Source organism: Ambystoma mexicanum, chromosome 9 (genome assembly GCF_040938575.1).
Source record: "Ambystoma mexicanum isolate Mex_15411 chromosome 9, UKY_AmexF1_1, whole genome shotgun sequence".
Lineage (NCBI taxonomy): Eukaryota > Metazoa > Chordata > Amphibia > Caudata > Ambystomatidae > Ambystoma > Ambystoma mexicanum.
The window spans coordinates 1,289,180,889-1,289,194,094 of NC_090931.1; the positions used below are offsets into that span (position 1 = coordinate 1,289,180,889).

The following is a 13,206-nucleotide window of genomic DNA, read 5'->3' on the forward strand; positions in this document are numbered from 1 at the left end:
GATGTCTTCCATCATTGGAGCTATGTTTTGTTCCGGGTCACGTATAAATGTGTATCAGCGTACAGGGGTCTAAACTGTGGCGGCCGTGCTATGTGAATCCCCCTATGCCCGTGTTTATTGCGCATCATTCGTGCAAGAAGCTCTATTGTTAATGCAAAGAGTAGTGGGGACAGTGGGCACCCCTGCCTCGTCCCACGTTCCATAGAAAAGATGGATGACAGCATGATGTTGTAGCAGACTTCAGCAGACTGTTTAACATATAGTAGCCGTACGAACTCTATGAAATGATCCCCCAAACGCATTTGATGTAGGTCTGCAAAGAGGAACATCCAAGAAAAGCATTTTCTATGTCTAGCGATGCCGCCACTGCCCTGGCCTTGGGGTTTATTTGAGCGATAATACAGAAAGGTCTATGTAGGTGGAGCGCTGTGTATTGTTCCAGGATAAATCCGGATGAACTAGTGTTGACATATACGGCAGGAGGCGGGTAGACAGCATTTCTGCTAATGTTTTTGTGTTGGTATTAATCAGCGATAATGGTCTATACCAGGCCATTTCAGATGTCGGTCTATTTGGTTTTAGTAGCACTGTAATCACGGCCTCGGAGAGCGTAGGTGGTAATTGGCTGACCTGTAAGGACTCTTCCCAAACTTTTAACAGTCTGGGTGAACTATAAGGTGATGAGTGCAATTGTAATAATACAAGAATTCCAAAAGAGACAGTCTCTCAATACTGATAGTCTGGGGGACTAGTCAGTTTCTCCATAAGAATGAGCAAACCAGGCAAGAGAAGTGAAGCGGAGACTGCTTTACTGACTTCCAAATGCCGAAAAACTTTGGTTAAAAAATAAGCTAAAAGACTGGGGGTCTCATAGAAATCTATGGAGGCAAACGTGCAAAAAGAAAGATTTTCCTACCCATTAGGCTTTTTAATAAGGAAAAAATATACTGAAGCAGGCTTTAATCTTCATGTAATATCCATATATGCATATGCTATTTTGTTTTACATGCGAGATCCTGCTCTCACTTTCCCACATATGGTAGAACAAATCAAGAAATTTAGAATGGTTTTGAGGTTGCACATTAATTGGGATGAATCACTTTTGGAACACGTTCCTGCACTGATACTGGCCCCCCAATTTATTACTGGCACAGTAATGTGGTTCAATTACTGATACATTTGGAGAACTCTGGTCACTTTTGGCTTGAAATTCCAATGTAACGAATGGGCAGAGCCTCCCTAGCAAAAATGATCATGCATCCCTGAGTATATGTATTTCAGGGTGTCCCCATAGCTCTTAGTATATTTAAATGCTTTATAAGTTGCCATATGAGGGACCTTTTTGCGTCTTGGATTTAGAGGCATAACATTCTGCTTCTGTATTGCAATATCTGGTTCCGTGGTTTGAGGCAAATGGAGGGGGATCTGGTAACCAAACCTATTGCTGAACTAATTAAACCTGCTAGATATTTATATATACCACTAAGATGCAGATCACTGGAATGCCCCAGGGTGTACAGGTCATTTTCAGGTTTAGAATGTATGAAAAGGGAGGGATACAAGTTTATGTACAGCCCCTCATTTCCCTAACAGGGCAATGCAAATGTTCTAGGGCACCCATAAGGTTAGGCAAGTAAGGAAAATCAGGCTCAACTATTAAGGTTTCAAGTCACCTGTATGGAGAAGGTAGGTTCATGGGTTACAATGTATTTTGATTGGAGTTAGGGACTGATATTATCTCTCCTAAACTGAATCAGCAGCTTGTTATAGGGAGACTTGGCCCACATTCCTAACTGATCTGCTGACGCATCCTGTGAATGATAGTATTCTGGTGCCATTGGCGGGGGGCAAATGCTGGTGCCAGTGGCAAAGGGGGTGGGGGCAAATCTATTTCAGAGCTGCACAAGGAATGCATTCACGGGACAGTGAAAAGTAAATAATATATGGGAGAAATGAGAGGCTGATGCTGAGTAAGAAGAGAGGGCATGTGTCATCGCGAAAAGGGTGTCTCGAAATAAGCATTTTAAGTGAATTAATTTCACATGGCTACAAAAAGCAAATATGTTCCAGACCTTTCCTGATTTAGATGAATGATGCACAAAGAGCAAGCACTTCATGGACACTTTTTTTTACATATGTGGTGGTAGTGCTGACCAGTGGAGACTAAGTAGAACTATGGCTGCATACCCTTCCTTTGGGGGCAATATAGGTCCAAAAAGGCCCTTAAAACGAGTCGCACTCCCAAAGTGCCTCATAGTGTCCATGGATGTGTTTTCACACCCAAACAGTGCCTCTTAGTGTCATCCATTGGCTCCCTGCTCCAAAGAAAAAACAACTTCCATCTTTTTAAGTCAATTGGCTTTGTGGCCCTTTCAGGGTGTTTCTTGAGGCAGGAATGTGGGTGTTTGACCCAAAGCTAAAGAAAAGGCAGTCTGACTGGATGGTACTGGTTCTAGCTGGGCTGATATTCTGCCAGACTCCTCAATCCCTAGGTGTGCCCCCAGAATCCAGACTGAGGCTGGCCTTAACTGATTGGGGCGCTGACGAATGTTTGAATGGTGCATGGAGGTAATTGGTGGGCTGTGTCACCTGAGCCCGTTTGTGCAAATCGAGGGAACCCTGAGCCATTAGTCCACTGCCGGGAATTGTTCCAGGAATAAGGTTTCACCGAGGATCCCGCTGCAAGCGCTGTTCCTGGATTTCTGGTCTGCCTGAAAGTTTAAGCTCTTCTACTCCACCACCAGAGGGAATCCTCTGCAGTGATCACTCACAATGACACTTCATCTCTGCAGCTACTGTCTTCTCCGCCTGAGTTCCTAGCCATATGTATAACTGTCCTAGAAGTAGTAGTATGGTTCTGCGGCTGGAGATTCTATGGCATTGCTTCTGTCAAAAAGTGATTACTCTATCTAGACTCTTCAGGCCAGACTCTGCTGCTGCTCTTTATTTAAGAGATCCTTCGCTGTCCTATTCTGCAGCATGTAATCCAGACGGGAATATCTGTTGGCTGGATCCACAGGTCTGCATACTGCAAACTTGTCACTGCTGCTCTGTCTGTCTTGGGGGTGACTTATTGGGAGTCCACCAACCTCATCTGCACCATTGATCCTGTTCATCCACCGCTTGTGGCTCTACCTGTGAACCCTGATTCTCAGAACTGTTACTGCAACTAACACTGACTCTGCCACCCTCGTCTCCTGGACTTCTGTGATGTATTCCAGCACCTTTTTAACATCTTGGGTGTCCAAACTGATTGCTGAGCCCTTCCTTTGTGGCTGTCGTCACCACCGGCAGACCTGTCTCCTAGGCACCAGTCTGTGACTTTATCTGCTTCGGGATTTCTGTTCAACCTCTGAAATCTTCCTCCTTGCATCCCCTCATTAATGCATCTTCATATGTATCTCATTTGGTGGTTGTGATGCCCTTCGCCTATTTCAGCATAATCTACAGCTCTGATACTCGGGTTGTACGTTTTGACAGTTCTTACCCATTACTAGGACTATTGTCTTTGTCCCTAGGTTTCCCTTTTGACAACATTTCTGAACCAGGGCTCAATGTGCACTTGCAACTAGCTCTTAGCTAGAGAACTACTGAAAATATTACATTCTTAATATAGATTGTAAATTACTTGCTATGTTTGGTGCCCCTCTGGGTCCAAACTACTGTTTTTATTGCTGTACTTCCAAAACAGAGTAGTCACCTGTAAGGTAGATCTTTTGTTTTTCTGCATGACATTTGATAATATTTTCAGGGATCTATGTGTTCACTTCAAAAGAAAAATATTGAGACCCAAAATGGCTAGTTTTTTCTTTTCCCTAAACCCGTTTTGGCGCCTCATGTATGAACAACCTAAACCCCCCAACGCCTCCCACACACACACATATGACGCAAAATGCAGCATTTTAAATTCAGTGTTTTGGGCTTCAGTATTTTTGGCCGCACAGTAATGGGTTGATACCTATTTTTGGTGGACATTGCTTTGTTTGCTTGTGTGTGTCAACTGTGCCTTTTATATCCACCCCCTTCCCTCCTAAGAGGGCAGTGAATTCTTGACTGCTCCGCTTAACTACTACTTCGAGTGTCCAGTTTTAGAGAGAAGTTTCATTTTCTGTGCTATTTCCCCTCAAACTGACAGACCCCAAGCACTTTTGCTGGACTTAGGGATTTTTTTGTATCTGTTCTCCTGAGTGAGTGAACCTTTCCTACTCCCTCATTCTTATTGCTCCGACATGGGAACCCTGTTTTACTGCTTTTGTGTTTTATCTTTACTTTAATGTAGTCATGCTTTCCTCCATGTAATTTACTACAGGAATCTGTAATTGATTTTTGCAGCCCACAGCACCCTGTGTGCAGTGTTACTGGGGTGGGGGTCCCTTGGACTTCCCTTTTATTTTATTTTCCTATGAGAACACTTGTTCTCAAGGCTAGTAGGGTATTTTGTGTAATCCCGATTTACCTTTTCTTTTGTATTTGGGGTTCTGGGGGGGGGGTGGGGATTTACACTAACTCCTTTCCCACTGCTCCTGTAGTAACATACATACTTAAATGGCTGGTGGCAGTGGATACATGTTTCTATCATTTGGGTGTAACTTACTTGTTGGCTGTTTTGACAGCTGCAGTAAGGCACCCCTTGGTGACCATTTTCCCAAAATGCCCCGTCTTCTTTTTTCACCATTTTTCATTTGTACGTTCCTTCTTGACCCTTCTACTGTTCCAGGTGCGGCTGGGTCTGTTTTGAGCTTTGTCTTTGGCGGGACCCCTTTGTGAAGCCTGCCAAGACTTCAGTGTGTCTGCTCAGGCAGGAAGTGAGGGAGGATCACAAAACGTTACTGGCCTTTGTTTGATGGTATGCCTGACTGAATCCAGTTTGAAGTGGGAGGCTGGCTGTCCTGCATGACAACCACCCCAGGTGATTGACCGCTCCTTAGGACTGAATTAACATGTTCCAGCATAAAAACAGAGGCTTTTTTGACAGAAAGCAGAGTCAACCACTGGAACTGAAGATCCAAAGCAGAAGATTAGAGACCCCTGCTGCACCTGCAGAAGCACTGTTGCTGTCCTAACCCAGTTTTCAATTTATTTGACAAGGAAGGTCCGCCAAGGACGACTTCCTCCCTTTGGCTGGTGGGCATAATCGTCTCAAGACCACCTCCAAATTGAACTGTTACCGGACGTCCTGTGACCTTCCTGTGCTGCAGAACCTCAATACTGGGGTAACTCGACAATCCACAAGTACATTATCTTGCCGTGGACGAAGGAACAGGAGACTAGGTCTGCATCCGTGCATCAGGAAGACGCTCAGCTGCATCATCATCTTCTTCACTGTCCAGATACTGTGGGGCTCGGGGTAAACCTACATTGAGCCATTTTTGTCGCTCCTTTGTCATTGGAGGGCTGTTTCTGCTGTTCACCCAAATTCAGTCGCCCAGGCCCAACAGCGTGTGCACCTACAGGGAGGCTTCTCCAAAGCCCCTTTGTCTTTTTAAGACCAATTAACTTTGCTACATACCTGTGCCAAGAAGATTTTCATCGGAACTGCTGCATTCCTATTGACTTAGGCAGTGCTGGTTTCCTTCCAAAACCTGAACTGAAGAACTCTTTTCTAGTTAGGGAAAGACTGCCTAAGCCTTACAAAGAATTGCTTCAGTGTTGCATACCTATTAATGTTGGTCCTTTATATTCTGTATATACCTATAACAAAGTATTGCTGAAGTTATTCATGCATGGTTATAAGAGTGCATTGTGATTTACTCACCTGCTTTATTTCCTTCTATTATCTTGATGTGCATTTGATGTTATTAGTTGACAAAGTATTTCTTTAGTTACATATTGCCTTGTGTATATATAAAATAAATGCATCACTATTTTTTATATAACTTTAAGTGTGTAAGTGTTTCTTTGGATATAGGTATGTTCTGATTTTTTTGTACTAATTTACATCTCACATTCCTCCTCCTAAAATAAGCCTGGCTGCACTGCCACTCTACCAACCTTGGGTAGTACAAGCCTATATTAGAAGTTGGGTCCCTGAAACCAAGTGAAAGGTCTTATAGAGTCCAATACCAATTGGACTTTAGAAAAACATATCTAAGACCCAGAATACCTTAAGAGAAACCCTGCTTACTGCTGACAGATTGATCTTCAGAAGCCCTCACCAGAGGACTTATAGAAAATCCTCCTAACACTAGCAATCACAAAGATTAGTATTTGTGTGCTATATGACGAATCTGTAACAGTCTTGTTTGGGGCAACAGATTTCTAGAGTAAATGACTAAAGATTCTGACTCCAGCCATTTTCTGTGGAATATGTAATCCCATGCTGCATACTGAGGAGAATGCGTGGATTGTCATATTCTGGGGGCTCTTGCGCAAAAAAAGAATGAATTCCTATTAGCACCCATGCACTTAGGGGAATGTGAGGGAGTGCCTCCCACAGCCCTCCTCTTTAACTGCTATTCCGTGGTCCGTGTTGCACACCATGTACTATGTAAATACTTGAGAAAGGGGCAGAGATCGCCAGAGAGTGAAAATGGGAGCATTCTGCGAAGGCCATTAAGTGGGATGGTGATGTACAAGGCTGGGTAGGAGCATGGTGGTAAGGATGAGGGGGTAGCAGAAGATGAGAGCAGGGCAAGGTAACTTAGTATCATCTGCTCCACTGGCAATCCTACACTCCCAATTGAGCCAGATCCCATTTTTGAAGAACATTATCTACATTGTATACTTGCTAAATATAGGATACAACTGACCCTGTCCTCATTGAATCCTGTTTGCAGTCTGCTTTTTATGAATGACAGGGAAAACTTTTGATTTTGTCCCCTTCATTTGAAAATGTAGAGTTTTTGGTCGTTTTATGTTTTAAAGCTATGTTGTGTGTTTTTTGGGAGCTGTTGATATTGAAAATAAACCTTGATATGATGATGCATGATAATGCCCCTAAGAGTAATGGACGAATTGGGAAATAGCCTTGTATTTATTTATACTTGTACCAATATTCACATTTTGCTGATCTTCTATTGGAACTATTTGTCGAATGATATGAACAAATGTCTTTGCCTCTCCCTTCCTGTTCGAATTCTGCGTTTTATTTTTTGTTATATTTCTAGCAGTACAGTATTAAATTGTCTCAGTTCCTAATCTTCATTTAAGTGGTTATCTATATATGTGTTTGATTTCATGTCATAAATGTGAAATGTAACATCTCTGCCTAATAATTTTATTGGTCCATTTATGTAGGCTCATATAATTTTTAATTTGTTTTTCTTTTAATTTCTCTGTACTTCTCAAGTCTTGGTCTATATCAGTGGAGTGAAAACGTTGTACGCAAAGCAGTTAGGTGGTGGGATGTGCGAGATACTAAACGGTTACGTCATGAAGTATTTCTTCTGGTTACTCCGCGAGTTGTTGTAAGTATTACTTCAAAGTCCTTGAGTTCCAGAAAACATTTAGTTTTTTTGCAATTTTTCAAAATTTCACTCTGCTTTATTAGAGTGACTCGTGATAGTCTTGTAATGGTTGGGAGTACGGATTCCATGATTACATACCTTTAAAGGCTGCCCATACTCTAGTCCAAATGTTGAGATTTTTATATGAATTTATTGGGTAACTTATGTTTGTTTAGCTGCTGGTGTAAGTTTGGCAAGGGGAAAAGCTTTTAAACAGAATATTGAATTTGTAATTTAATTCCAAGCTGACTGATAAATGCCCTATTTAAATTTAAGGATTTTAAAGCTTATGAACGTTTATGGTCATTTTAGCGTTTTAAGGCATCCACTATCATGACTTCACTTTATGAATGGAAGCACCAACAAAACGTATGCATGATCCTTTTTGACAACATCTGGTTGATGTGTGGGGGGCCTAGCGTAAGAATCTGGACATTTGCCAGACTTCAATTATCTTTGACTTAACTCTACATCATCTTCACTCTCGGAGAAAAATGCACAGTCGAATTGAACTGGGACAACACGCCAGATTGCCATCATACTTCACTCAACTGTATTATTTATGCAGGATAATATATAGTAGGTGCGGAACAGAAAACTGTTCTGACGACAAGGTAGTTTAACAACTCAGCCTAAAACCGAGTTCACACAGTTTGATTCAGGTCCTTTTGAATGGGTGAGACAAACACCAATTTAAGGACTCCTATGACTATAATCCATTCCACAATCTGAAATAAGAATGTGACTGTTTGGAGGAGAATATTTTGTGTTTACTAACGAAGAATAATATGAAATTAAATGCAGATGGCCCCCACCTCACAACAGGGGGAACCTACTAAAATACTACACATACATCAAGGTTGTCAAGAAATACAATCTGAAAATTGCCATGCAACCTGCCTACTTTTGACTTGCTGATAATAAAACACAGAAAAACATCACTTATTCAAACATGCACCCATCCATAAATTATCATATGTGAATGACTATTCTTAACGGATCCATAAGATTGTAATAACAAGTGCTCATTTTTTAAAGCATTTTAATGACATGCTATATCGTGAAACTGTGGCAAAAAAGAAATCTACTTCTAGTTGGAGAAAGTTAGAATCTGAAACTTGCTAACATCGATAACTTTTAGTTGAAGGAATACCTTGTAATCTAGTGCACATTCATTTTCTATGGTGATTCAAGGTTGGAACATTTTAAAATTGTGCTGGAAATGTCATGCAATTCAGCAGGATTAATTGAGAAGTTGTATATGAGATGACGTTTTTCTCCGCTGAGCAGACCGCCACAATCTCATTAGGGTAAAGGCTTGGCATGTCAGCACAGGGAGTTTCTAACTTCTATTTCACCCAACTCTTTGGAAGCAACTTATTTCTGTTGAAATATTTTATTTGCCTCTTAAGCCAATGCCTCATAAATCGAAGAGAATTGACATTATTTCTGTTCTCTCTTGGATAATTTGCATGTGTGCTTCAATTTGGATAGCAATTAATGTGATCGATGGGTGTTCTTTCCATTATCCAAGCATGTCATTGTTATGGACCTGGATAAAACCTCCATTAACTCGAATAATGGTTTCTAAGGCAAGTCATTGTAAACTATAGAGTTGCATGCTTGCGAAAGACGATCATGATGACAGCAGTTTATAATCATTCCGTTCAAGAATGCACTTAACCAATTCTTATCCTTTACTTGCGCCACATTTTTTGAATTAAAAACAATATTTTGTCTCTATTTCTCATCACAAATAGTGACCAGCTGACTTTTGTAAATATGCTAACCCGCATCCACTTTTTCTACGGAACAAAGGTTTTCAGGTTAATGTCTCCATTGCAATTGCATTTGCTTCATAGGTCAAGTGAAATGCAAACTAGCCATCACTTCAATAAGAATAGCATCTGCATAAACAGACAATTGTACAATCGACTTTTACTTATAGATTCAAAATAAACAGAGCAGCATTGCATCAGTGATTTCAATTGCATATGTAGTTATTTTATGTATATTTACAGAACAAACATGAACTGTTCATTGCCCTTTACATTTTTGTTTCCGTCGACTAACTTGGGATTTGAAATACTACCACCTTTTAAATTGTGTGCTAACCTTTTAAAATGATAGAGCAGGCGCATGTTTTATTTAATACAATCACACCAATGTCCATTGTCAAATCCTACAGGGAGGAATGTGGCATAATATTTTTCAGAATATATCTGTTGGGAGAAAAGTAAAACACATTTAGTAAATGCTATGCAAACAATATTAAACTAAAATGTTGAAAGCTAGTAACTTGATTGGTTAATTTTATTAATGTACAACGGTGCCTTTGAATAAGTCGCATATATTGTTTCTGAAAAAGTAATCAGATGAAAGATTTTACTTAGTAATGAAAGTTCCCTGTATTTTTACGAAACTCATGTCTGACAATTGTCATTTTTAAACCCTCTGTGTATATGTCCATGGAGAAATTAAAGTATTAGTTTGTTTCCTTGTCACATTCCCACCTTGGTGCTAGCCACTTGTTTCTCTCATAAATGATATTTGCATACATTATTCCAAGTGATTTATCAGCACTGCGTAGCCTCTTTTGCCCCTGCAGTATTTATACATACACATTTGAGCTACTACTAGCAGATACAGTACGACACTGAAATGTGTGTTAAACTCTGTTCAAACGCAGTTGGTGTCGAAACAGTATAATGCTTACATCTTTTTAATGCAGCAAAAAGCATAAATGATAGTTACATATTCCTTAGGCAAGATTACTTGCCGTCAAGCAGAACAGTTAAAATTGACAGCACTCTGGTGTATTACTAAACAATAGCCACATTCCTAAGGCTGCTGACATAAACCAATAAAGTTGAGGACATGGTGAGTGCAGTGCAAAATCTGGCTCTCTGAGACGCACACAGATCAAGCAAATGCCAAACTTAAGGAACTAATTCAGATTGTACAATATTTCGTCACACCCCACATGTTGCAAATCCGTTCTTACCATCTCCTTGGAACATGCCAGGGCTTTAAAATCCCATCTGTTTTGTTGATAGTTTCATTTTCTATAATTTTGTTTTCTTGGATTTATATCTTTCGTACCCATATGCAGTCCACTCTGCCATTTATAGATGATAAAATAAATTGGAAGAATGATGATTAGACAGGGTAGCCCTTGCAACAAATTGCAGCGATTCATCCCTCCTCCCGTAGAGGGAGACACTCCCCCTGTGAGGCTAGGGAGGTGAGCCCACTCTGCAAGAACCTAACTAGGCGTAGCTGCGAATGGGACCTCACCGGGAGTGACTCCCCCTTTGGGGACAAGGTCTCCTGTTCCTGTGAGAAACTCCCTAAGGCAACTAACATAGCCGCATATATGGGACTGTCTTCTATAAAGAATACTATGGCTAGAAGGACAATGTAACAAGAATTCTGTGTAGAAAATAAGGAAAATGTCTCTTTAAACAGACGTGTATTTAACTGCGACGAGTCAGAGGAGATGGAGAGAAGGAGATTGCAATGTGCAGGGGATGCCTCCTGACCGCCTCATGCCTTGTGGAGGTGGAGCCCAAGCAGATCGCGAAGCCCGCGGGTTTCAAAGAACCAGAGCAGCAGTGTGAGACGCCAGAGACCCGATGTACTGGACCTCAAAGGAAGCAGTTTGAACAGGAGAAAAAGGAAGAGGTACATGATAGTTGCGCAACCGTACATGCAGAGTGGTGGGCAAGACGCCTGAAGAATAGCACCGAGACTACCATGACAGGAAATCTGAACATCTTCGGAGCACCAGCTTCTGCAAACGGTAGACGTGCCACGAGTAACCGAAAGTGGGAAACCGAAGATCAGCGAAGAGAGCGAGAAGCAGTACCCTAGCGAGAGCCAAGCCATGCAACCAACCGTTCCGGCATTATCTACGCGAAGGAACTCGTCCCAGTCCGAAGTATGAAAGAAGAACTAGAAAGTTGAATGATTGGAACTGTACAAATCTAAGAGAATGAATAACAAATAACCCAACTTGGAAAGACCAGGGGTATATGTGTGGATGAACATTTTCCAATCCTGAGGACGAAGTATTATTGAAGAGTCCAGTTAACAAAGGAAGTGAACAAGTTATAAGAGGGAGATTTAAACAAGCCATATGGGGAGCTAATAAAGACTGGGGAAGAGAACCCCTCGGAGGAAGGGCAAGAACCCTATACATTCAAAGTTGAAGCCTGGAGAAAGCGTACCCTAAAACATTAAACGAGAAAGAGGAGTTAAGGCTCGCGGTTGAACAAGATAAAAGAACAGTTGACCCCAGAGTGCGCATCATTAGCAAAGAAAGCCTGAGAGGAAATGCAAGTAAATGTAATTTGGAAAAGGCTAAGCAAATAGACTGTGAAGAGCATGTATATGTGGTGACAGGAGTGTGAGGAACTATTGCACGCCTCCTAGGGTCGTTTTTTGAAAGGCTGTGTAACTTTTATTTTGTACTCTACCGGGCAGGCGAGCATCTTTAGGATAGGTAATGTTAAACTATCTTGTAAAGTGCACCTACACCCAAGGGCAACATGGCGCTAAAGGAGTCCAGTAAGAGTAGATGAGAGGTCAGAGAAGGAAACGGCTAATAGAATAGAAGTCTTAAGAAGCTGCGAAAAGTCAGGTGGCCAGCTGTATTTCGTAGTGAGAGAAGGAGCTTATTCCATAGGTACGTGGCTTCAACAGAAAAAGCTCAGCTGCCCGTTCTGGTACGTTGGACTCTTGGGACAGCAATCAAAAAGTCAGAGGATGAACGGAACAGCCTTACGGGCATGTAGCTGCAGAATTTCTGCTGCTAATAATCAACACCCTGGTAATTGAAGGCACAATGGACTAGGCATAGTGACTTAAACTCAACACAGCATGCCACAGGAAGCCAATGGAGGCTGCGCAATGATGAAGAGAAATGGGCACGAGAGGACAGTCCAAGAACGGCTGGGGTGCTGTATTTTGCAGCACCTCTAATTGGTCCAGTAGGTAGGCCGGCTGAGAAAGATATAGTGCATTACAATAATCAAGTGTGCTCAGAATCAAAGAGGCCACAAGCAGTGAACGTAGAGGGGACAGAAGAAATGGCTGAACTTTGCGCAGGAATCTGTTTGAAGTGGCTTTTCTGGCAGACCAAGCTGATTTGCGGTTCCATAGAGACAGTTGCAGCGATATGAACTCCCAAATGTTTTGACTCTAACACTGGTCCTTGGGAGGATGGCCAGAAATCAGGCATCCAGAGGGAAGAGGCAGATGGTGAGCCGAGGATCAAGACCTCTGTTTTATCACTGTTGATTGTGAGCCAGTTCTGGCACATCCATTCTCTGATAAGATTTCAGGCAGTTGTTGAGATTGGCCGTCCCTAGGAGATTATCAAGTTTGAGAGGAACTAGGATCTGTGTATTGTCTGCATAAATGTAACAACGAAAGCTGAAGGATTGAATAAGGTGAGCAAGGGGCTCAACATATACATTGAAAAGAATAGGTGAGAGCGAAGATCCCTGGGGGACACCACAAGTGACAGAACGTGAGAATGAGGTAAAAGGACGCACGGAAAGAGTTTGTGAACCTTCAGCCAAAAAGGAGCCAAACCAGTCCAGCACTGCGCCGCAGATGCCGGCCATGGACAGTCTCTGAAGCAAAATTGCATGATCTATGGAGTCAAAAGCGGCCGACAGATCTAATAAAATCAGCACGCCTCCTCCACCCTGATCTGCAAGCCTCGCAAGGTCATCCACGACCAACACCAGAACCG

At 41.9% G+C, this 13,206-nt stretch overlaps 1 protein-coding gene across 2 annotated transcripts in view; it reads left to right on the top strand.

Annotated features, from left to right (window-relative positions):
- The window catches only part of LMLN (leishmanolysin like peptidase), a 951,783-nt gene that overhangs the window by 352,591 nt on the left and 585,986 nt on the right, over nt 1-13,206 (top strand). For both annotated transcript variants that reach the window (XM_069616632.1, XM_069616633.1), the window contains exon 9: nt 7,289-7,406. In XM_069616632.1, the coding sequence (XP_069472733.1) occupies nt 7,289-7,406 (118 nt within the window). The remainder of the gene's footprint in view (nt 1-7,288; nt 7,407-13,206) is intronic.